Source organism: Bombus flavifrons, chromosome 3 (assembly GCF_040668555.2).
Source record: "Bombus flavifrons isolate JBK064 chromosome 3, iyBomFlav1_principal, whole genome shotgun sequence".
Lineage (NCBI taxonomy): Eukaryota > Metazoa > Arthropoda > Insecta > Hymenoptera > Apidae > Bombus > Bombus flavifrons.
In genome coordinates, this window is record NC_138444.1 from 15451022 (window position 1) to 15477517 (window position 26496).

Genomic DNA, 26496 nt, shown 5'->3' on the forward strand with positions numbered 1-26496 from the left:
CTTGTCAATATATTTGTCTTGTTATGATTCCAGATATACATAATATTACATGAGTATAATAATTTATATAGAAATGTATTTCATATTATCCGCTTCTACTATCTGCTACTTCTAGAAATTCTACGTTTTAATTATACGATGTATTATTATATTATATTCATATCAAATTAAGAAACAAAATTTTTTCCAAAAACATAATTAATTATTTGTTATGAATAAATTATGAAATATTTTAATGAACATTCATTTGCTAAATGTAACTAGAGAGGGCGTAAAAGAATGAAACTTAATAAACCGTTATAGTATTCCCCCTCTTGAGGCATACTGTGGATGAAAACCACGGTGTGTACGATCGTGATGAAAACGCCTATACGAAGAAACGTATGGCTTCTAAGTATAGTTAGTATATTGTGCGTGAAGGTTAGGAGCAGGTAAGCGATCAAACGTGGGTTAGGTGAAAATAACAGCTCCTATCACAATGTAGCGTATAATAATGTTTTTGTGATATTACAATAGTAAACGTATATCGATATACGCGTAGATAAAACATCCGTGTGATTCACCACGGAATACATGGATGTTGCGAACGGACAAAAGCCCCTCAGTGAGTGTAATTTACAATTTATTTAATGTAATTTATGAAATTTTATTTTATTTCAAAATAAATTAAATATTTTAATCCATCGAATAAAATATTTGTATAGAACTCATTTTTAAAAATTTGAACGTTTATTAAAGCGTCGTCTTATATTTATTCATACATATACAAAAAGTTAATTACTCTTTCAATGATATAACTACATACGATTATGGAAATTTGTTCACCTTACTTATTGAAATAAGTTCTTTTTATTTGCTATTCATTTAATATTCATTTCGTATTTTATGACGAATTACACAATTTATTGGATACATTTTATAATTTAGGTGGGCAACCTTCTGCCACTGGTGGTTCAGGGATGGATAAGGGAAAAGAGTGGCAGATGGAATTGCTTATGGAAAAATTACGTTCCAAAGCTTCTACATTCAAATCTTTGGTGGAAACCGCCAAAAATTTACGAATGGCTATGTTGGTAAGCGACTTGTAATATTTTGATAAATTATATTTGGGTAAACATTAATATTTTTTATTATTTTTAATAGGATAAAAGGTTTGCAATTGATAGTGCGGAGAAAAGCCAACTACAAAAATGTTTGGATACTTTGCAACATTCCATTAAAGTAACGTCTTTACAATCCATGGTAGAACGTTTGGAGAGTTTAACTAGACAATTAGGGTAAATATTTGTGAATAATTTATTTTAAGAAAACTTAAATTAGATAATTTGGTCAACATTTGTATTGTAATTGTGTTACAGCTTAAAGTTTATGATGTCTGGTCCACCAGGCACAGAATTGTTTATCTCCTCTGATATGTTCTTTTTGGAGGTTCTTTTGGAGCCATCAGGTGTAGTTAAAGATGTTAAAATTCATCACGAAGGGAAAAACGAACAGCAGGTATGGATTATTAGTTTTTGTAAGAAAATAATTTTTTAAGTATATTTTATTATATAATAGTTCTTAATGAAATTTCTGCAGAGCTGTGATGTATTGGTGTCTTGTTTGTCAAGAGGAGACTTCCTTGATTTTACAGTACAATTAGAAGGTTTAGCTTCAATATATCAATTAAATGCCGATAAGAAGGTAAAATGTAAAGCATTTAGTGCTTTACAGTCACTGGAGGCTGATCTGGGTATCTTAGCTCAATTGCAAACATTTATAAAAGAACCTTTTAATCTTGTTCATAAAAGCCCAGTTGGTTAGTGTCAAATCATATTTATTTTTATGAGATTAAGGAGATAGAAATTTCCATGATAAGACAATGATTTTTTATTCCAGGAATCCTTGAACGAAGAAGAGGTGGTCACGCTATGAAGCTAACATACTTTGTTTCTCCTTATGATTTAATAGATCAGGAGAATCGTACCTGTGATGCATTGAATTCGGAGGTAGTTATCAAGCGAAAGATTGGTCATTCCGTTACTGTTTGTATGGAAGGTTCGACTGCTCACAAGTTGCCTACATCTAGTATCATAACTGTAAATAGAAGTCCTACAGGAAAAAGGTTTGTTGTTTTTTACGAAATACATACATTGCATTGGTCTTAATGATCAATTTCTAATTGATAACTAATATTTTGTAGTACTCCATCATATGCTCCGTTAACTGGTACAAATTCATCGGTATTACCCGCTTGCTTTGTATTGAAGCTCGCCAAGAAAATGCCGATGTGCATGGAACTAGTGCGTAGAATACAGAAAGTAACAGAATTAGAATGTGGAGACATATCTGCTCCCCATCCATTACTTAGTTTAATTATTCAGCATGCCAGTGAAGGACAACAGGATTGTCGGAATAACAGAGGACTTTATGTTGTATGTGAAACATTTTACGTGATATTTAATAATTAAAATCTTATGCTATTTTAAACGTTACTTTTTGTTACAGACTTTACCGGATCAACAGCACTGTTATTTCATGACAGAGAACAAAAATATGGAAGGTGTGTTAGTGTGTAGTATTCCTTTCACTCATCCGGCGCATGTCCCACAAATCCTGGTATACTTACGTCAACAAGCGCTCTTTAATACGTTAATCGCTAGTTGCGTTAGACCTATGGCTCGGCAAGATCCAGAACATGCAACTATATTCGAAGTAAGCGCTTTATCATGGCAACACATATCGGTAAGTTTGGAGCATCCTTTCGAGGAGACAATGGCAACAGCAGAATTGGATTTGACGGATATCTCTGCGCTCAAGTGCAAATTGTATGGCATAAGTATAACGAACACGGAACAAACGTCAGATTTGACGGGAAAAGTCTTGCAAAAGTGTTTAAGTATACCTCTGACAATGAGAATTCTCATGAAGTCGTGGGAGAGTCGTGACTCTTTAAGTACGATGAACAATCTGAATAGCGGAAATGGAAGCTATAATGTAAATCTCGGTTCCGGAAAAGATCAAAATAGTCAGAATGGTTCCGGGATGCCCGACTTCAATAATGGAGAAACGAAAATCAAACAGGAACCTGGGTTGAATAATGGAAATGGAACAATGGGGAGGCAACAGTTGTCGCAACAGCAGCAGCAACAACAGCAACAGCAACAACAGCAGTCTTTTTTAGATGCCGGAACGGAGAATAGTATCGGGTTTCCGTCGTATTCCGGCCAATCCGATACCACGACTACTGCTATGTTAAATCCATTACAATTGGGAGCGTTACTTGGACAGGCAAAAAACTCTATGACCAATCCAATGAATGAACGTACAAAAAAAACACGTAAAAGAAAAACTGCGGATGGTATTTGGCGAAGTCCCAAAAGAAAGGGAGACGAGAGTGCTGAAATATTATTGGAAAGTTCTAGTTCAGATTCTACGCCCCTAGGTACACCAACCGGTGGTAGAGAAAATTTAAACGAGACAAGAACGTCTACGCCAACATCAGCTACGAGCTTAACTAGTGGTTTGGATTTTTCTAATTTGGATCCAACGGATATTTTAGGAACAGATAAGAGCTCCGATTATGATATTGACAACGAGAGCGAGATAACGGAAGTTCACGATTTACAAGATGTGGAAGAATTGATCAAGCGCGATCGCAAATCGAGGAAGAGAGAGGAGAAAAAGAGTCCGATTATTTTTGAAGAGAACAAAAGTCTGGTGCCGCCATCCGTAAGTATAACGCCAATTTCAAGCAGTAGTTTGGGTCAGACTACGAACTATAACTCTGTACTTACGGGGATGGGTTTGGAAAGGAGGCCAGGCATTGAAATAATACCAATAGCATCGTCACCGCAAACCACTTTACCGAGCTCTATTACTATAACCCCAATAGCTGGGCCGACACAATCGAAAAGTTTGACGGATGAACGTAGAGAACGAAAAAGTTCCAAGGGCAAGTCGACAGAGGATAAGGGGAAGTTGGAAAAAAGACGTAAGCGTAAGAGGGAGGACAGCCCTATGGGACCGCCGCCGGATAAAATACCATCTAAACAAGATCCTTTGTCGAAACCAGTTTCAGTGAGCATAAAACCGACTGAATCGCCGCCAAATTTGAGTTCACGACCGTCATCACCTGCCGCGACATTACGAAAATTTAGTCCGTCTCCGACGCACACCAGTCCACTTGCTCTCGTAGGTAAGTCCAGTCCTACATTGAAACAATCAACAAACAAGCCAGTGCAAAGTCCAAAGCACTCTCCGGTCTATAGCAGTAGTCCCAAACATACACCAGTACCTGCGAGTGTGAGTCCGAAACACGGCACTTCGTCACCAAAGCACGGCAGTTCAGCGAGCACTGGTAAGCCGAGTATGTCTGCGCTGAAATCTGCGGCGAATTCACCATCCAGTAAAACCACTGATTCTGGACAATCAAAAATAAAATCTTCGTCGTCGTCGAGCAAAGACTCCAATCGAGAGAAGGAGAGAAAAACATCGTCTTTAGCCTTCGGTGGATCGAGTGGTCATCAGAGTCCGAAGACGAAGTCTTCCAGTGGTAAGTTAAAACAACTGGAATTAATTCCTAGCGGGGAAACGCAATCTACTTTGCCTAGCAGTGGAGGCAGTACACCACCATCGGGCAATTCTGAACTTGGAAAGTCAGCCATCGCTCAACAAGCGAGAAATAGAAAGGGCTCGTTGAGTGCCGTTATCGATAAGCTGAAGAACGCTCAGCATTGTACGGATGATGGTGGCAACGGTGGGACGAAGTCAGCAACTAGTGGAAGTGGTAATTCAGGCGGTCAGAAAGAAAGAAACGTTGGAAGCTCCTCGAATAAGACCGCAGAAGGAAAGTGTATTAGTAAAAATTCATCTATGGATACGAAAAATCCTGCAGAGTATATGGTAAAGCATAGTTCCGATGGAATGAAGATAACAATTAATAAAACTCGCACGAAAGATTCCAAGTCTGGCACGAATCTTAAATTGTCTTCTTCCTCGACGTCTGTCGCTACTGGAACGTCTTCGAGTTCGTCCACGTCGTCGACAGCTATATCAGGTAATGGTTCTCCGAAAACGCACACTGGTTTGAAGCCAGGTGTAAGTTCCGGTCCTGCATCAAAGAAACCACCGTCTCAAACATCCCCAAAGCTATCTGGATCCTCCTCTTCTGGTTCTGGCGGTAGTAGTGGAAACAAAGCAAATCTCATAGGACAAAAGATGTTGTCTGCCTTGAAGTCTATTTCAGGGTCGAATTCTGGAAGCGGTAACGGAGCTGGAGGAATCAGTGTTGGGAGTAGCGGTAGTAGTGGATTACTTTCTAAAAATGTGATGTCCTCTAAATCTTCTTCGAGTTCTCCGAAAACAGCAAGTTCCGGTGTGACGGATCTCAGTCGAAATCGTGATAAATCCCGATTATCAAAGTCTAGCGACAAAAGTATATTTCCTTCAAAAGGAATCGGGGATACTAGAAAATCAAGTCCGTCAGGATTACGAGAGGAGAGCGAGAGCGAAAGAGCGTTCAAGCTGCTGGCTGCTCACGCTTCCATGTCGAATTTATCGAATTTACCCAATTTACCGCCGCAGTTAGTCGTCGAAGGTCTCATGAAACAGCTGGATACAAAATTTCAAATACCCAAATTGTCCGCTAGAGCTAACGCAGACTCTAGCGACAAGAAATCAGAGAAACTATCCATGCTTCCCGATAGTGGGAAAACGTTGGACAATCTTGCCACAAAACAGACGTCGGAACAGGGGAAACTACAAACTTTATCGAACACGTCGAGCACCGCTTCTAAGACAGCCTCAGAGGATCAATCGAGCCAGGGTAGAAGAGACCATGTACAAACGAAACCTGACAATCTTTCCATGACAAGCGCTGCCTCGGTAATAAATCTCGGTACGGACAGTACCAGTAACCTTCTACTTCCTAGTTTATCTAGTGGAAGCTCGCACGATTTGGACGTTCCTACGAATCTCTCGATGCAGTCAACCGAGAACGAATCCCGCGACAAGGAGCCACCGATGAGTAGGACTAGCACGCAATTTCTGAGTAGCAGTTTAAATTCCACTGTTGTTGGTAAAGACGATACTAGTGGTTCGGTAATGGCCGTTCTATCCAAAGCATCTGATTCACAGCCTAATAGTAAATCCGTCTACCCCACGATGATGACGACAGGCACGATAACTAGCGGAAACGGTACAGCTACAACGAGTTCCGGTAGCGGAACCTCAGAAAGCTTGAATCTAAGTATCAAGCCAGTGGACGTTACGATGACAAAGTACAAATCCGACGAGAAGAAGCAACAACCATCGCAGCAGTCTCAGCAGCAGCAACAGCCTCAGCCACCTCAGCCGCAACAACAACAATCTCAACAACAAACGTCACAGTCACAACAGTCTCAGCAGCAACAAATACAAACACCGCAAGTTCCGTCTTCCGGAGGATCTTCCTCTTCGTCTTCGTTGGGAACAACGGTGTCTTCGGAGGGTTCCTCGAGTTCGATGAAGCCTCCTGGCACCGAGATACCCACAACGACGTCTCAAGAAGCTGCTGAAATGCTTCTGGACTTTTCTACGCCGAAGGAGGTAGCTAAGAGCCTGAACTTCACCAGTATCCCCGAGCGGGCCATGACCCAGGCAGCTTCGGTTCGCAGGAATACGCCACCACCTCCACCGCCTGCCTTTCCAGCGAGTCCTTCCGTGAGTGTGCACATCGTGAAAAGTCCTGCACCCTCGCCGAGGGTCATCCCGCCCTCGCCTCACTCCGCTTCGCCGTGCATCACCGATGACGAGCTGATGGACGAGGCGCTGGTGGGAATGGGCAAATGAAGGTTACTGAAACTGTAGATTTAATTTTAGCCGCGACTGGTACAGGGTGTCCTGAAAGGCTGGCTGACTGGCTGCTGTTGAATTAGTCGGTCCTGCTCCGCTGTGCTCCACGTTTTCGACCGTTCTTTCTCAAATATGATATCGTGGTGCACAGCCTGGAATTGTCGTCGAGTTAATTGGCGCTCCTCGAGTTTTTGAAACATTGGGTGAAGGAATGTCTTTATGAAATGATTTTTAACAATTTGGTATCTTTGTTGTATCTACCTTTTAATTTCTCTTTGGTTGCTTGATCAGTAGAGAGTAGAGATAAAGAATGAAGCTCGCAGGCGAAAAATATGGTAAGATATTTCTCGTTTTTTTATACAGGAGCAATTTTGAAATTCAATTTCTTGACATCTAGTTCTACATCAAAGCCATCTTTGTGCATTTGATTTTGAGATTAAGTATATGGATTTCTCACCATCTTGAGTGTATAAAAGTATTAATAACGTTAGTTAGTTAGTTAGTATAACTATTATTAATTAAATTAAACTAACAGAGTTTATATCTCTTCGAATCTATCGGGTTACGCTCTTTTTTAGTTATTTCATATCAAAAAATTTCTTTTTAGTTATCGACTGATATAAAAATCAGGAAATCAATAAAAGTAAAGTCATATCTTTCTTGTGTGTTCTTCAAATGTCATGGAAATATAATTGTTTTATATGTAAAGGTGGGAGGATTCCTAGTTTTTGTTCAATCTTATCTTTCATGATTTTAAGCGAAAATGTATGCGTTTGTATTTGAGTGTTTATTATTGCAAAGTTATTTACAAAGATATGAAAGATTGTTGTATCTAAATTTAGTATTCAACATCGTTTCGTATTAATTATTAGAATTGATCGATCCTGCTCAATCTACAGTTACTGTTCTTACACTTTCCTGATAATATCCAAATAAATTTATGAAACTAGCTAATCACGATAAAGAAAACATATGCTGTTTTAAGAATCAGATGTGAACAAAGCAGATTGTTCTGATCTTAGATTATTTAAATTTTTTAAATAATTAATTTTATCTAATCTGTAGGCTACGAGAGATTGAAGAACGATTTGATTTGATCGAGCCTGTTACCAATTTCAGAATTGAGTACGTGTAAAAGCAAATATCTTTTCTTACCATATTTTGTTTTCTTTAACTAGACAAATATCTTTGTAAATTAATATTTATTTACACAAACATTTTCGCTCAAATTATGTACGTTTTGTAAATTATGAAAATATTATCCGAGATCTTACAAATGTTAGAAGAATTTGTATGTTCGGAAATATATCTTCCTACGAGTTATGCGTTAAGAATTCCCAGGCGAGCGCATTACTTATGTTTCTCAAAGGTTAAATAATTGATAAATGTCAGAAGGGGACACCCTGTATATAGCAGAGAATTTTCACTTCTCCTGAAATGTCCTGCCGAATATAAATATAGTTTACGTCCCCGTATGCGAATCTCGAGCAAGTTCAATTTTCTTATGCATATGTACATATACATATATATATATATATATATAATATATCTATATAAAAGAAAGCATACAGAAAAAAAGAAGAAGGAGAAATGAAAAAGAGAAACTGGGAGAAAGAGAAAAACAAGCGGTCCCTTTGTAAAGATACTTTACAGATATAGAAACGAAGATTTAACCAGCGTGTATATCAAAGTGATTTATTATTATAAATAAAATTCATATGCCGTGATTGACTCTAGGCTAGCAATAAAACAATTGTTTATAGATTTCTAAGAGAGAGAAAGATAGCGTGTGTGAAAAAGAGTGAACGCTGTACTAAATGATTGCGACATACGAGGAATAATATAGACAAGGACATAACGAGTTATTTTCGATAGAAATCCATGTTGGACAATATTTATAAGGGCACCGTAGAATGGGCATATGGTATTAAATATATTGACAGGATATTTCTCGATTGGCGTATTTCATATATCTGGAATTTTTACTAGTTACAAGATATAAACGTTTCAAAGATAATAATAATTTTACTGAAAATTTATTTATATTTGAAATTATGGAGATATTTGAAGAAAAGGAAGAATGATTGATTATATCAAATACTATGTTGTTATGGACATAAATTTTGCCCGTTTTTCATCAGAAATTTCTCAAGTTATATGGAATACACTATTTTGAAAATATCATGGATACGGAGAAATTTTGTTCGACGAGGAGCCGTGAGAAAGGTAGATTATATAGCCAATTTATCGAGTCCTTTATCTTTACCTTCCTGTTCTTGTACTTGCTTCAATTGTCCTTCCTCGTAACGGTGTCCTTCGGCAGTTTACAACGAAGAAAAGTCAGTGCTTCGATATTGCAAAAGTTGTTTCCACAGTTCAAGCAATTCTCGTTTGACAAATTGCACGAATATTTATGAAGAAGAAAAAAGAAACAGAAAAGGAAAGAAAAATAAATCAACGTTTGTCAACGCATCGAAAAATAATCTTTGTCACGTATTAACGATAAAGCTTTGTATCGACAATGAGAATTAATCGCATAGTTTCGTTTAACACGATGTTTCGTTGTCATAAAAAAAAAGATATTTCAGACGAAAGAAAGTCACGAAATGATCGAAGCATCGAAGGACACGTCGCGATGATGAAAATTGAGCTTGTAAACAATTTTCTGTAAACGAGTTCACAAAATTTTTACGAAATCTTATTGGAATCAATACGTTTTGATTAGAATATTTTTCAAGTGTCCTCAGTGTTTCAGCTGCGTGGTGGAAAATTGTGAATCGAAGAAGTAAACGGAAGGGAAGAGATAGTAGGTACCAAGTGCCAAGTAGAGGTAAAAAAGAAGAAAGGAAGGACGACAATTTTTGAGGATGGAGTTTTAATCCTTTGTGCTTTGATGCTTCCTACTATCTTCGTTTCAATATGGAATTGATTATCTCACGAAATTAATGTTTCCAAATAAATTTATTTTTATTTAATTTCCAAATCGTCAGATTTGTTTCACTTAAATGTAGTTAATAATTTATATTATTTTTCAGGATATTGTGTTTTTCAAAGGATTGAAATTCTGATCTTAAGAAAATGACGTTGTCTTTGTACAAATTAGGCAAAAATGTTTCGGTTTAAAGATTGAATAAACGTCAGATGTATTAATCTGTGTTGCATTTATTCGATGTTTGAACCAAAGATTAAGACAAGAGAACAGACACAGAAGTTATATGAATAAAGTAAGCGAGTTATATGTCTGTTGCGGATAATTAAGAGATATTAGAGAAAAAGCGAGAGTAAGAGAGAGAGAGAAGATTAGAAGTGAATTGAAATAACGACGTACAGATCATTTTCCATGTGTAAATTTGATGAAAATTGTATTTTCGAGCGGGAGTACCGTATCGTAGACAATACTTTGCTCCGATGGATAAAAGAAAAAAAAAGAAGAAGATAAGATGAGAGGAATAAAAAAATTCTTGAAGAGGAAATTGTCCGGTGCTCCCGAGGGAAAAATATGGTTTATTTTTTCAATACTCACGATGGTGTACATAGACCTAGAAGGCGTTTGCGCCGCGTAAACGGTGCTGTAATAAAATAAAAAATATACAAATACGATAACTGATAAATATTGAATTTAATTAATTCAATGTGAACGAAAGGAAGAAAGATATGAGAATGTGAGAGATGCTCAGTTAGTGACCATTTGATTATTTCTATAATTATTTATTTGAACACAGGTACAAATAATGCAATTTTGTTTTTATTATTTATCCCTCTTCTCCGAGATATTCCGAATGAAATATGTCGTGACAAAACTTCCAAAATTGTGCATCAGCTGTGAAGAAGAAAAAAAGGAGTAAGAATGCAAGCGATATAAGTTCAATTTTGAAAGTTTGAAATCTTTTATCACCTGTTTCTTCAATCTTCCACCAAAGTGTTAAACCTAATTTCATTTCGCAACACTTGTTATTAAAGTTCTTTCGGTTTAAGAACTGCAACGTTTTCGCTTTCCTTGAAAGCGAACGAATTTTCTGTTAGAAAATTGAAGATGTTACGACTGTAAAATTTCAGATGTAATTTAACGTACCGTGAAAACGTCGCGTGAAACTTGGAAGAATTTTATGGAATGTACATATGGAATATGTTTATTTCTCTATGATACACGTGCGTGAAATATGTTCCTCTGGTTCAGAATGAGTATCGGTAATGCAGTGCCGGTTAGTTTATGCTGTATGGAATATTTCGTCAGGATCAATAGTCCTGTGGTTTCAGACGATTTCTGGATCGTCCTATTTCCAGAAGGACGTGTACCTTTAAGCGAGAAACTGTGAATGTTTCGAATTTGATTGATCGGATTATGGATACATGTACTTATGTTCTGATATTGATAGTAATCGTTGTTGTGAATATGAAGAACTAGTTTCTGTAAAGAGTTTTCTTTAAGGAGTTTAAGTTTAATTGAATTGTTGAAAGAGAAGAAAACGGAAATACAAATCTGTGAAGGAGCCTCTGTATAAATGTAACTGTATTAGCGCGTGCATGTACATTTAAGCATCGACCTGTATAGAGAAAAAGAAGATATATACATATAATTATAAAGTATATATATATATATATAAAATTATCTTTATCGACGAGTGTCTTCGAATACACGCTGAATTCTCGAGACACGTATGTAAGCCTTGATAATAAAGACTATGTCTTTTTTGGAAATTCGCGCGTTTCTTCAACTTTGGTTCTATCAGAAGTTGCTAAAGAAAAAAAAAAAAGAGGAAAGGGGAAGGAGAGAAGAGTAAATATAACATGAGAAAACAAATAATAGTCGTTTATTTCATTGCTTTATGCATATACGTATACACCTCCGTCCATAACTATTTGGACTTATAATAAAATTCATAAGTATTACATGTTTGCAGATTTCGCATGAAAATTTTACAAAGGTCAATTTAACGAATCTATCATGTTACTGTAATCATGATATTATTCTTAGATAGTATAAATAGTATCTATTAACAACTAAATTCTATTAAAAATGAATTGATAAATTAATATAAAATGGTTGATACCATCTAAAGATATCTGAAGATATAGAAATACTGAATTTCACAAGAAATAAACATATCAAATAGATCGCATCGTGAAGAAACAGACGGAAGAGAAACTTATGTGAAACTTTCTTTTATCATCTCGATAATTTCACGTTAACCGTATATCTACATCTTCTTTTAGCTATGTTTATAATAATTTTATCAATACTATATGTTAATAAATATTATTCAATATCGCCTAGAAATAACATCAAGAGTTTAGGATAACGCAATAAATTCGTAAAAGAAATTGAAATCTATGCGAAATCCGCAAATATGTAAATGCTCGAAAGCTTATGGGTGGGAGTATTACATGATACATCTACACATTGATACCTAGCATACAAACATTACCATTCAAACATTATTATTTTTATTTTTCTAATTAAAAGATTATGATTCCTTTCTTAGTTTCAATTCCCTGGCTTTTATTCCTGGGTAATCTCTCTAAAATTGAAGAGATGGTATTTTATAATTTATAAGATACAACATCTTAGATGTATATAAGCATATATATATTAATATAGCTTTACGCAATGCTTTGTGTTTAATTTCTTCTTCTTCAGATAATTCACGATTTATCTATACTAATTTATACTGCTTCGGTTATACCGTTCTTCAAATATATCTAGAATTCAATAACCACTGGCAAAAATCCTTACACAAACACTTTCACAACATATTCAGAGTGTCTATTCGAATAAAGCTTAAAACATTTGCTATCCCTCACTTAAAAATACACGCCCAACTTCTGGGGATGAAAACGTCCCAGAAATCGTCTCGAACCGGAGGACAATTGATCCTGGCGAAATACTCCATGCAGTATAAGCTAACCATTACTCCATTACCTACGCTCAAGCTGAACCATAGGAAGACGTTTCCAGCAGTCTTCAATACAAACACGACCGTAAGGCCAATAACACCGAAAAGAATCAACATAACTGGATAAAAGAAATGGGTGGTGAAGCTGAGGATGTATTCGTGAATAATCGCCGAGATAGCGAAGACCGCACAAGTAGATATAGTCCTGTTTCCTGGAGTCAGGATCTCGTACATGTCCTTGTAAATGTAAGTGTATAACCAATCGTGTACCACGATGTTCCAGGTTCGATAATAAGTGCTGAAGCAGATCGAGTTCCACCAATCCTGCAATTGAAATGGTATAACATAAATTTACTGGTATTTTGTCATTGTGTTATGCGTGCATAAATAATCTATAAAGAGAGAATCCATGAATCGATGAACGTCCCATAAGAAAGTTGCGATAGATCGGAAGGAGTAGATAGATTGGAAAGAACGATGACGAAGCATCCACATGAACACGATAGATTTGATGCAACGATCTCGATGACTCAGGTAGGCTGTTAGGAAATTCGAGATGCCAGAAGCATTTAGAGTATATTATGTGGTTTTGTGAATGGAATTTGGAGGCTGTGATGATATTTTTCTTTTTTTTTTTTTGCTGACTGTTCGTTGGTTTCCAGGATGTATGTGTCATGCGCTGAGATAATCTTCCATTGAGCGTGACGTCGAAGATGTTTAGAAACTTACTTTATAAAACATCTTGTCTGCGAATCGTAACAGTTCAGCGGTAGCATTCATCCAACAATGCAGGAGAAGATAAAAACCGCAAACGAACATTAAAATGCCAGGCAGCATCGAGCTGAGAATATTCAGCATCACTTTTCCCACCTCGACTGGATGTTTCCCAAAATCCCGATAGTTTGGATACAACAATCGCTCGTAGAGAAGCGCAACGAAAATGATGATCGTTATTACTTCGACGAAATTGGACAGAACGATGTTCCATCGAATGCGCTTCAATCTAAACAGTGGAATATTTCATATGTTACATGTAAATGTTTATTTCAAATAATATGTCGATCTTCTTCTATACGTACTTGTCTTATTTATACATGAGATTGAAATTTAAGATTGGAGTGTGTATTTTTGATATTCAAAATTTGTTTCTCGCACGATTCTTCTATTTCTTAACAAAGTACAAAATCTAAGATTGAAATATATTAATAGAAAAGTTTATTTTCGAGCGTATCCAAATTTTTGATCGTATCTTTCGATATTTGCAATTTTTATCTCTTGTAGAGGGATAAAAAGAATCAAAACATCGATTGTTCTTTTGATAGAATAATTATCAAGTGCTCGAAATCTTGATAATTCGATTTACAGTTTAATATTTTAGTACTTAAAGACTCTATCGCGTATGCTATCTCGAGAGCCATTTAAACTGGAAAAGATCATTCAGCGACACAGATAGTCATTTTTAAAGATATAATAATACATTTTGAAAAGCTTTCTCATATCTTAAGGCGTAATATTTCCTCGTGTCGTTTCTTGAATTTCGATTTTGACACGGCAGGATGATAGATTTAAGGAATACTATTCAATATACGTAAATTTTATTGTTATAGAAAGAGAAGAAAATATTCTAGATATTTTGGAGAACGTTAAATTTCAGCTCACGTATAACAATGTATAACGATAATCATTGAATTTAAGTATAATCCTAAGTTTTCAACTTACCTAGGATATCTGTCTTGGTAAATGAGAGTTGGTGCGAACAAGAAATAGAGATACTTGGAAAAATCAGGTGGCTGTGGTGTTGGTGTATCTGAATGAGGTTTAAAGGACAAAAATTTTGGTGCGACACTTCTTATGAATGCATGAATCTTCATGACTAGCCGGACCTATGAAATGCATAAGAAGGTATATTTTTATTTTGCAATTTTACGATGTAATTTAACGAGTATTAATTTATGACTAATATTAATATGACATTACAAATACCTATTCTCAATTCTCAATTGTAAAAAGATTTTTCTCCAGAAATTATATGTATAGGAATATATTCCTTATATAAATTTTACAAAAAAATTAATTAGGCAAATGTTAGTAAATAATTGCAGATATTTTCTTTCCACTATCGATAGAAATTATTCATTCGTAATTAAATAAGATTTCGGGAAAACGATTTAACTTCGTGTGATTTGATTAGTCAATGACAATTGCTATAAAATATACTTACTTGCTCCATAAGAATGATCATACTAGATGCAAAGGGCAAATCATTGTCAAGTAAAGCTTTGGTAGGAAATATAAATAACAAAGTCAGATATAGGATGATGCTTGCTAGCCATACGTAATCCCAAACTTTTTTGGCGAAAGCTGCAAAAAAAAATTTGTAAGCATCAGTAGCTCGAAGTTTATTAAAATCTGAAGATAACTGAATCGAAATTAACTTACAATTTGGCTCGTATTTGAGGCGACGAGTGGCCCAACAACAGAAAGTAGGGTATACTCCTAGAACCGATAACTTCATAAGAGTCCAAATGAGCAATACTATTTGAAATTTGGCAAAACCAGCTCGCACTGTGTCGATGCCGAGATTAGGCCTGAAAGAATAAATTATGTGGACGATCGAAGATTTTTGCATGTGTTATATTCCATAGTACTTTTCTATCTTATTATTCTCTGTACTTTATCCTAAATTTTATTTTATTAAGATACTTCGTCGTAACTCTGTTATGTTTCTTGGGTCACTTGTCATCTAATCGTATTTTTCTATCGTTGCTAAGAAATTGCTTAAAGTTGTGGAAAACACGATAGATAATTCGATACGTCTCACTTCTTATTTCAATCTTATGGCAAAGTTTTATCTAAAACGTCAAAGTATTTTTTGCCTCATCGAAAGAAAAGTGAAATTGAGATACAAAAATTCAAATACTCTAATAGGATCAATTAATTTCAATTTGAAGATTTCCCTTTCTATTACTTCCAATACGACGATCTTTACTGTTTACATCGAGCTCGATTTTACATAATGATCGATTCGAGTAAATATTTTCTCGAGTGTTGATTTTTTTTGGTAAAGAAATATTAAGATAAATGAGTGCAAGGAGTACGCGTGTACTTACGAGCCTATGTGACGGATATCGTGCGCAGCGGTGTGTATTAAGAGAATTATCAACATTGCTACGATGGCATTATAAAGGGTACGAATATGTTTAATCTCGTACAGGTCGGTCAATAGAGAATTTCTTTGAAGAAATTGTTTGGTAGGTAACATGTTCTCCTTTGTTGGTTTCCTATAGTGAAATGACAATGAAACGATCAGTATTTAACAAATTAAACTTAACATTCAATTACTTGCGACAAAAATATCAATTGATATCAATTGATAAATTAAATCTTTTTTTTTAACGTGGATCATGAAAAAAAGAAAAGAAGTGGACTGAAATTGCGAAATTATCTAATTCGCGAAAACAGCTTTGGACACGTATGTACTTAAGTTCAATGTATCTTGCTTTATACTTTTATCATGTTTTTATAGCACGTATACAAAATTATGATAGCACGAAAGAATGTTATTTTATCGTTCATGTATTGGTTCCTTTGCTTATTAATCTTCACAAACACAGTTTACAATTCTTTCCTTTCTTCTCTCTAATATAATGTAGCTTTGTTTTTAGCTTTCTGACCGCAATATTATTCTTTATAATTTTACTATTGTTATTAGTTTCTGAACGTTGTACATATACATATGTTGTGTACAAACAATAGAATACACTAAAGTTTGTCGAATCAGGTCAAAGCAGTCAAGCGCGTGGTCAAATCTTTGTTTCACAGTTAAACGTTGGCGTGAATTATTTACTCGAAAATTGTCACCTATACCTTCCAAGAGAAAAATTGTTCTCCTTTCTTTGCCATTGTCAATTGGCTACCATAGTGTTGTACTCGCATGAACCATGGACAAATAAATAATTTTGGATGCAATTTAAACGAAATATAAAATTGAAATTTTCGTTTTGGATCTAAAGAAACAGATATGAAATGAATCTTTTGACTACAACGGGTTAAGTTCCTTTTTTTTACGTTCAAGAATTCTTTTTCGAAAAAATATTTGATCTTTTCTTAATTTTGATTAAATACAGTAAAGCAATCGATTTAATTAACTTGCGATAATTCACACGAGCAAAATAATTTGTCAATTTAAAAAATAATTGATATCGAATAGTTGCTCCTGAAGGATGGATGTAAAGCATAAGGAAAAGTCATATATATGTATAAAATCAGCAGCGAATGCAATAGTGTAAGTCGAAAGTAATGTGAGCATAGAAGAGTGTAATATCAAGGTTTAAGTGCGATTATGCAATTACGTTCTGTTAGAGTATTTCTCGGACTCCGTTAGATCTTTCAACTCCGTTGAATTGAATCTGCTCATTATTTCGGATATCATATCGTTCATTTGGCTGTTAATGATCTCCAAAATGTCTTGCCTAATTTCCTGTAGAAAAAAAGATAATTATATTTTATTACCGCCTTTAACAAGTTTATTTTATAAAGTCAATTTTAACTTTTAACAAGCCCATAGCGTCTAGTAATCGATCAATCCGCCCGTATAATAACGTTTCCAATTTATCCTTTAGTGCTTTTACAATCATCATGTAATTGTACGCTTTCATTATTAATTAATTTCACTTAATCGAATCAAACGAATCAGTGGTAATGAACATATGCAAATTTACAATTTCCTGTATTTTACAACAGTTACAAAAATTAATTAGATCGATCGTGTATGTGTTTGATCAATTACTTAAACAAAGAATTAATTATATTTATTAGATTCCTCTATTAAAATTAAACGAGTTTGTGAATTAGCAAGATACGAACATCTGGCGTTACCATCTGTTCTCGAATTTTATTGGATTCTATTAAGAAGACAACATTCAGATGAATTAATATAAATCGATTATACTACACGCGAATTATTATAAATTACAGTTTAATTTTTCATACCTGCATTTGTCCTTGAACTTCATTGATAATTATATCACGCACTCCACATTGTTTGAATTTGGTAGACTCCATGTCTGCAATAAAGTAATAAAAACATACAATGCTTGCAAGATATTCAAAACTTCGCTTTAATCGTACTCTCATCTGTCAATTGCAATTATTTGCCTGTCGTTTTAAAGAAAATTTCGGAAAGTACGTATCTGTATCGAGTACAATCTCCTCTTTAAAGGTAATAATGTCAATATCGCTATAAAATCAATTCAGCACGTACTGTGTGTTTTCGGATCCTCCTGCGTCTCACTGGTATTCTCACTGGTATTCTTACTGGTAACTTGTTCCATCATAGTTCGTTATTCGTTTTCCCTTATCTGTGATTCAACGATTCATTATTTTATATTCAATGAACCTCGGAGGACCTCGATACCGGTCAGGTTTCACAAAAATGCCATACGGTTTTGGAAATATTGGAATAATCTGCGCCAAGTATCCCGAGATCTGTACAGATATCGCTAAATCGTGACAAACCTGTGAACCAACCAAGTGAATATTACTGAAATCGTAGGCACTCGATCCGAAGGAAATAGTATTTTGCTTGATGTTGTGAATTAATTTATTGTTCGTAGAGCTTCGATGACGAGTTGATTCAAAAACACATACGACGATTCGAAGAGCTAATATACCTAATGGCCACTTCAACGGCAATGATGTTTAAAAAACAGATCGATTTCGAGATGTCGTTGATAGAAAAAGAAATCGACGATTTAAAATCAGTTCGAGCACTGTGATAATTCGAATCCATTCAATTTGGTCTCTTTAACCGATAACCAACTTAGCCGATTTTCACGACTGAAAAGGTTCGAAAACGAATCGACTCAACGACGTTAGAAGTTAGGGAAGCGTTTACACTATACGAGGCGCAAACCGCTACTGATCCATCGGCCGGATCGGGAAGAGCACAAGCATATAGAACGTACAAGAATACAGGCGACCATACCAACGATTATCGAATTTTTCAGCTGATCGCGTGGCAATAGAATCACCCGCGTTTCTTTCGTCTAGGCGTCGATATCGTCCTTTCATTCTTCGTCGAGTACACGCGCACTCGTCACTCGTTTCTATGTCCTCGTCTCTTCTGATTAAGTAATTGCAATAGCGGTTTGCGGCTTGCCTGGACGTTTACTGAATCTGTCGCGTTCATAGCGCGAAACAACGCCGAACCAAGAGATACGAAGAATGCGCAGTGTAAATTACAGGCTGAAAAATATTCGCAACTCGTTGCACGTTGTGCATACCCGAGAAATTTTATTGTTTCTTAGGATAGTTTCACGGCTCGGTGCTTGTTTTCGCAAGTTTGTTTCTAGGAACGAAATGATAGGAATTAGATGCGTTCTTGCTAGAATAAGATCTTTTTCAATTTTTATTTCAATTCTTTATTCGTTGTTTTAGAAGAAAATTTGTTCGTTAATTATCTTTTCTAGATCTTATATTCTGTATTCTCTACATTTTGCATCTTTATCCTAGATTCTATAATCTACGTTTTTTTCTTGTAAATGTTAAATGTTAAAGTTAATCTAATTCAAAGTAATCATTGCTTTTACTTTATACCGAAGAATAAATTCGTCTTACTGTTTCGCGTTTATATTTTATGAGGGGAAAGTAGTTCTTCTGTGAAACTCGAGAAACGTTAGTAAGATATCAAACAAATTATTCTTGTTACCATAAAGAGAAATCTTTAAACTGATTTTCTAAGAAGAATGAAAATTGTCTAAAATAAAGTATTTAACTCCGTGTTATTAGTAATTCGATATAATTGCAGCAACTTATTTACGCAATTTAAGCTAGCGAACAAACAGATTGTATAATTGCAGAATTATTGACGAATAACGTCAATTATTAATTACGACTGTAAGCAAATTTCATTTCTTAATTATCCAGAACGAATTGTATTTGGTAGAATTTTTGATAAGATTGATTAATAGATTTAGCACAGTTTTGGATTAGGCTAAAGATCATACGATAAGCCTGTGAGTGTTTATAAATATCATATACAATTTCGCGTTAGGGTCACTTTTATCATATTGAATGTTATGTTTTGATGTGTATCTACGTATTTTAATTTCAAAATATGGGAATAAGGTCAAATTATATAATTTCACTTACGGTGTCAGTCTCATTTTACTATTATTTACGGAATTTAATACACGTAACAAAGAATCTTTAATTTGCAAGCATTAATTAACTTAAGATTTGATACAGAAACTTGTATGCTTCCTATAATTAAACCACTTTACTATACGTAGCCATGAAACTTGGAAGTTCATAATGAAACTCTTGCATTTATATGCAGGACGGCGAATATTTATATTAAACGACAAAAGCAGAAAAGCAAGCAAATCACCGTGATTTGCGAAATTGCTCCTATCGATAATTTGACTTATTAATAGCTACAAAAGATTTACTCGAAAAACAAAAGAATTATACGTATCGTTGGACCAATTATTATTTTATTGATACGTAAAATGATATTTGTTATTCGCATCGTACAGGAACGATTATTTATACAAATTACATAGTTTATTAAATGTTAGGGTGTCAAGAACCTCGTAGATCGAACGAATCCCTTAGCGATTACATTTCCTAATCAGTTTTATCTCGAAACCGATTACCTAACCCTAACCTAACCCTAACCTAACCACCATAACAAAAATTGATATTGACGTCGATCGTATTAAGATATACGAAATTTCCTTAAAATTTATTCTAAATTTCTCACAAATACATGAATATTCTCAGTTTAATTATAAAAAGAGAAAGAATATTTATTTTTGTTTCTTTAATATTATATTATATTTTATATTAGAAATTAGAAATTTTTCGTACTCGTAATGTATCATATCATGAAGACGTTAGTCCATTTTGCTCTTTTGTCGCCTCTCCTACTCGACTCGCATAGAAAAGATAACAGGCCAACAATGGGAATAATGGCCTTTATATCTGTTTTCCTTGTAATAAAAGCACACGGTGGTTGCAGTTATCGTATCCTTAGGAATAAGTATCGAGCAAATTCGTGTATAAGTTTTCGATGTTTTCATGTAGTACGATTTATTTTAAGAATAAATCATCATCGATTCATGAAAGAAATAGCTGAAGCCAGTGCCTAAGTTATCGCATCGTATTTTCCATTCTCTTTATCACCCCTTCGATATTCTCGTATCTTCCCTAAGACACTTTAGTTTACAATATACTGATATTATAATATTTGTATAGTTTACTGTAGGTACCTGAGTTTCCTTTCGTTTCATTTCCTTCCTTCTTAATCATGACAAATAAAATGTTGAGAGTTTCATTTTGAGATAGAAGGCAGGAAAGATCACTGGCTGTTATAAACCCAAATATATATTTTTCATTAGAAATTTTAGTAATTGAAACATATTTTTGTTTCTTTTTATTTTTACATCGTTTCATGTTTTATCGAGCATTGTGAAACAAGTATTTTATTATTAAATATCGAAATAACATAACCAAAGTAAATATATACATACGAAATTAGAAAATTTGTTGTTAGCATTTGATTTAGATGATTAAACGTTCCTTTAAAATTTTGATCCATATCGTCGGCAATTTTATTTTTCAAATTTCCAAAGTGATCCAAAAATCTTCATTTTGGGAAAAATTGAATCGATGAGACACGGAATATCGAAGATACGTTGATACAACGAAACTGAATTAATAATATTTTACATTGACCAAAGATACTAACAGACGATTATCGATAGTAACTTTCAATACTAGAAAAAGTAAATTGAAATTAATTCAGTTGAAATAGAAGAAATGCTGAAAATTCGAAAGTAGCTATGATAGATACCGAGAAAATAGAATGACGTAATGATATTAAATAAAAAGATATGACAAGGAATCGTATAAAATACGAATTCTGATGTGAATTGTGAATTGAATTGCTACTTTGAAAAGAATGGAAGTATGAGGCAGTGATAGATAACGAAACAAAACATTTATGTGTACTTACTCACTGTTTACTTACTTACTGAGCTACCGTCATATCGATAATGTTCTGCCATCTGTTGGTAGATGTTGACATAATAAAGCTGCAGTTGCACGGAGGATATCTTCGCAACTCCATGTTGGAGAACTTTGATTTTTGGGATCTTTGCTGCGATAATTTACAATATTGTTTTAACATTGTACATGTACTTTTTAAATCAACTAATAATCTGTTTATTTCTTTAAGTAGGAAATTTTAGCTTTATTATCGAAATTTCATAAATCTATGTTAATTATCATATTTTTTCTCTATTAGGTATTTATATTTACGCACATATCGTTTCATATTAAATTCAAACTATCTTTCGATAATTTATTCGGTGCGCATTTATGTATCTGAATTTGGCAGTGTTTGGTAAAATTAAAAGGGTTATTATATTTGTAGAATTAGTACGAAAGATTATTTTTAGGGATGAAAATTAGAATTTAACGTTCAACTCAATCGCATACTGTGATCTTTTTCAAAATGTTGGAGACATCGATGCCTCGTAGAACGTGCGTCACGCCACAGAAGTACTCAGTTCACGTTTAAATTATCCCTTCTATCTTGCGATTAATTGTTTAAAATGTGTGTAACAATTAGAAATGTAAATACGAAGAAGCATTTTCCTGTATATTCATCTTTCCATTCTTTTAGTATCTGTAAAGTTCGTTGAATTTACGCCAACTGAAAGGGAAATAATTTTACGTCTACGATAAATAAATACGAAGAGTTATTAAAAAGTCGTTAATGAGAGCTGCAAGTGAATGAAGCGCGCCTTTCCACAATAAACAGTATCCTCGGTTCTCATCATTGTAATCAATCTCGTGCTCGACACTATACTTATGACATCTTCGTATAATTTAAAGAAAACAAACAAACAGGCAATATACATAATTAATATTGAAAATTAAAAGTTTCAAGTCAGGAAAGACTATTCGCTGACTATATTATATCGTTTTCTTAAATATCTTCGATCAAGCCATCTATTCAGACAGAACGGATATCCGCGAATCTTCGCAAGATGTCCAAATACGACCTTCTGGATAAATGCAACGCTCGGAAACAGCGAAGGTGTTTAGTTCGGGTCGAGTGCAATTTAAGCGGACGCGTTCGTTGCACGCACAATTAATTACGCGGCCGTAACTGATATCGCAATATGCAAATTCATCGAGATTATTGCTAAACGTTCGATGGAACCGTTAAAGAAAAATTCATCGTAAAAGCGACGTATCTCAATCGGTTTACAGGGCATTTCCTTATCAAATTATTCTTCGGAGGAGCCACTTTTTAAAATTTCTATCTTTCTTTGTTAACATAAATTAGAAATTTTCTATCGTTAGTTGGAACGAAATTAATCAATTCGAGCATACTAGAATGGATAAAGATATCAGAGATCGATCAAATATCTGATAACGATAACGTCTTCAGGCGATGATAGTGAGTGACGTAAGCCCAAGGACGTTGATAGAGCAATCGGATCGGCTATTCGAATCGTTTCAGTCATTTCAATATTCTATATGAACGTGTTTCTCGAACGTCATAGTCGCAATTTCGCAAGAACGTTCTCATGACACAAACCTCGACACCATGTGTTTCTAACTCTTTAAACTCTTTATAGAACAACCGAGCCAAGGTGAGAAGCAAAAGTACCGTCCTGATGAACTATCAAATCCTGGATCGAATCACCAAGCGTCATAACTTCCGATCGTAATTAGCAAAAATTAAAAAATATTGTAATCAGCAAGAAGTTACCGTAGGGAAGCTTCGTACTCGGAAAGAAATCCTCATTCTCGAGGATTCTCTTCCGGTTCTTCGATATCTTCGATATATTTCTTGGTATCGTGAAATTTCGCAATGAGTCTGAATTCCAAGCGATAGATTGACCGTTGTTACACGTGTCCCCAAGCATCGGTCAACCGGGTTTGACATAAAAAATCGTCGAAGGGGCAGCGGGTCTGGGATTTGCGAGACGAAGAAGGGGCGACGGAGAGGAGGCTTTGAAAAATCGTGAGAGGAAGGAAAGAGAGAAAGAGAGACTCGCTCTCTAGCCTCGTGTATGCCGTGAAAGTTATAGCGAAGAGAGGCAAGCAAGGGGGGATTCTGAATCGCTTCTGGTACCTCTGGTAGATCGTGGCTAAGCCAGTCGCTCGCTCGCCGCTCACCTAAACGGCTTTCACCTGGGCGATTACGAAGATCCTTGGTCGTCGACCGCCTTCGAACGATCGTGTTCAACGGACAACCGTTCTCTCAATCTGCGCGGATGCACACGAAAATCCCGTGGTTCCGTGGCCGGTGATCGGTGATCGACCCAACAGTCGACATGTCTTCTGGATGGTGAATGGTGTATTTACTTCGTAGAAATAGTGTCTTTATACGATCAAGAGGAAACGAGGGATTTTGTTGTTCGCCAGGAAGTTAAAGAGCCTGTCAAAAGCATCGTTAACGATCGGCTGACGGCTTTGCTCCGCTGATCCCGTTGGACGAATCGGTCTGATCGGTTTCTGTTTCGACTGTAAGAGGAGGTTTCACTTTCGTCTAGCAGGTACGTGGTTTTCTGTGCTTGTGTTTTCATCGACGATGCGACGCGGAGAAAGTGCGGTATTGCCGTGTTCTCGAGACGAATCGCGCGGTACAACGTGATCTTCGATGCGCGAATATTTTTATTTTTATTTTTATCGTCGTATTTCGTTTTGTTGTATCGCTTATGCGGTTGAGTTTTGCTTCCATCGAACGCGCGGGACCAGGCGAATTCCAATCGGTTCGAAATCGTGGTCCCGCGGCCAGAGTACGTGACCCGTTTCTTTCTTTCTGGGCAACGTTTCTCTGGCGCGACTGTTGACTTTCTATTGTACATCGAAGCCATGAGGTTTCGTAATTTCGTGAATGATCCGATCGCTTCCGACCGTCTTGCCAACCGATGACAGCTGTTTTACTTGGAATCACGGGATTACTGAACCACTTGGCAATGCGTTTGACGCTTTATGGTCGTTGGTAGAAGGCGATGAACCCTGACGAACCGGATGAATTATGGAAATACTTGTTATCTGCAGTGTCGACTTACATCGATTTCGTCGGGTTACATCAAATTACGTTTGGTTTGTTTGAAGTCTCTTCACGGAAAATGTATGGTTCATCTATGAATATACATCTAAATTCCCTTTCATCTTTTCTTCCATTTCTATAATAATATCTATTTATAGTTCTACATAGTTTTATAACTCTTTCGCTTCTTCCATCAATCCACTGGTTTGATGGCATTAATTAATCGTTGCCTTTACTAAAGAGATGCAGAATGATGATTTTCTATAAAATATCCATAATATGAATTATGAGTTTATTTATTATCATATCAGTTGTATTTAACGTTTAACGTTAGCTTCGTGGTAACAGATTTGTAATTCTGTTTGTTTGTTAATTATTGTGTTATGATTATTCGTAGAATATTTGTTACGAACCTCTGCCGTTATTTACCCCTGCCGTTAAATTTTGTCAGATTAAATTATATTTTTCATTACATATGAGTTTAACTTTAAATATGCAAATGTCACTTAAAAATTTTCAAATTCTTGTAGCGTAGAATTTCATAGAAAAATGATAGGAGAGTTTATTTCTGGATAACAAAAATTCCTTCTTAGGAAATATGTGGTTTCTCCACTAATCATTTAGCATGTAACACCTGATTTGCAAGTTTGCGGCTTGTCGGAAGTTCGAGTTTTAATCGAATCGAGTCGAATTTCATTTTCAACAGAGAAATGAGACTTAAATTTTAGCAGACGATCGATCTTGTCATTGTAATTAGGCAACTAATACCAGTTCCTAGTCACTTGTCACGAAATTGTGATAAATGTGACAAGTGTCGCGCATCTCGTTTGTCATCGCATTAGAAAACGCGGCAAAGTTTCTGATCATCGAGACAGAACGAAAAATATTCTGCGAAATATTATAATTTTATTAAGTACGCGAATTTTTTGCCACTTATGGGAAATTTAAAAGTGTCATAGTACACAAAATACATAAGATACGCAAATATACATAACATAGAATGTTATATGTACAGTATTGGGTAATTGGGAAAAATCTTTGTTTAAATTCCATTTTCTCGATTGTACTTAGCAAGGTATTAATTTGTATAAATATTCATAATCTATTTATAACTAAGCAGCAATTTGTATTGTACTATTTCTATAAATGTACAATTTAATGTACAATGTAATGAACAATTTAATGTACGAGTTTCTAAATTGATAAATATAATTTAATAATAATGTTGATAATTATTAAATTTAGGAAAATAAAGGAACAAGTTATTCGTGTCAGCCGTCGCGTACGGGGTTCCGCTGTCTAATTATGAGAATGCATGATTTCCATATCAGTACTAGCGATTGAGATTTCATTGATCATTTTGCAAGACAACACGCTAACGTATAACGGTATTGCAAAAGAGCGACGAGGGCGTGAGGTGGAAATTAGATATTTATAGGACGGTCTGACGTGTTACCGATGCCGTCTCTCTCTCTCTCTCTCTCTCTTTCCTACTGTTCTCACTTTCGTTGATTATTCTCCTTTTTTTCCTCGTTTCGAGATACTAATTTGTCGAGGATCGAAGTGATCGTTTAGAAAGTATGGTGCGCTTCTTGTTCGACTCTTTAATCGCGGTGCGTTGCGTGATCGATGTTTATATGTTTTCGATTGCATGTTACATAATTGGCAAGAAAGTGGTTCCCTTCGAGTTTCCGTTGATAGAATGGTTTA

The 26496-nt window shown here is 35.2% G+C and overlaps 3 protein-coding genes across 13 annotated transcripts in view; 2 read left to right on the forward strand and 1 right to left on the reverse strand.

Annotated features, from left to right (window-relative positions):
- The first annotated feature begins 330 nt into the window (after window positions 1-330).
- Window positions 331-9283, forward strand: MED1 (Mediator complex subunit 1). 5 transcript variants are annotated; one of them, XM_069110497.1, is made up of 9 exons: window positions 331-604; window positions 928-1073; window positions 1144-1277; window positions 1359-1497; window positions 1579-1798; window positions 1879-2104; window positions 2183-2414; window positions 2488-6681; window positions 6841-9283. In XM_069110497.1, the coding sequence occupies exons 1-9, from the start codon at window positions 574-576 to the stop codon at window positions 6889-6891; spliced, it is 5373 nt and encodes a 1790-aa protein (XP_068966598.1). In that variant the 5' UTR covers window positions 331-573; the 3' UTR covers window positions 6892-9283. The 5 variants fall into 5 exon arrangements, with proteins under 5 accessions (XP_068966598.1, XP_068966594.1, XP_068966595.1 ...); XM_069110493.1 differs by having other exon boundaries at window positions 331-431; window positions 517-604; window positions 2488-9283; XM_069110494.1 differs by having other exon boundaries at window positions 331-431; window positions 542-604; window positions 2488-9283.
- A 2322-nt stretch (window positions 9284-11605) lies between these two features.
- Window positions 11606-18840, reverse strand: LOC138178541 (sterol O-acyltransferase 1). 4 transcript variants are annotated; one of them, XM_069110501.1, is made up of 10 exons: window positions 18694-18840; window positions 17971-18224; window positions 17700-17773; window positions 17060-17187; window positions 15818-15988; window positions 15147-15295; window positions 14929-15068; window positions 14427-14590; window positions 13437-13710; window positions 11606-13031 (listed from the first exon to the last, which is right to left on the reverse strand). In XM_069110501.1, the coding sequence occupies exons 2-10, from the start codon at window positions 18041-18043 to the stop codon at window positions 12612-12614; spliced, it is 1593 nt and encodes a 530-aa protein (XP_068966602.1). In that variant the 5' UTR covers window positions 18044-18224; window positions 18694-18840; the 3' UTR covers window positions 11606-12611. The 4 variants fall into 4 exon arrangements, with proteins under 4 accessions (XP_068966602.1, XP_068966599.1, XP_068966601.1 ...); XM_069110498.1 differs by lacking the exon at window positions 18694-18840 and adding an exon at window positions 18380-18640; XM_069110500.1 differs by lacking the exon at window positions 18694-18840 and adding an exon at window positions 18357-18640.
- A 4421-nt stretch (window positions 18841-23261) lies between these two features.
- kkv (hyaluronan synthase-like protein kkv) overlaps window positions 23262-26496 on the forward strand; it is a 34418-nt gene continuing 31183 nt past the window's right edge. The window contains exons 1-2 of one of the 4 annotated variants that reach the window (XM_069110073.1): window positions 23515-24078; window positions 24156-24286. The gene's annotated coding sequence lies outside the window, so the exon portion shown is untranslated. Of the gene's footprint in view, window positions 23378-23512; window positions 24287-26496 lie in introns of those variants that run through there. The other 3 variants (XM_069110074.1, XM_069110075.1, XM_069110072.1) reach the window with 3 other exon arrangements.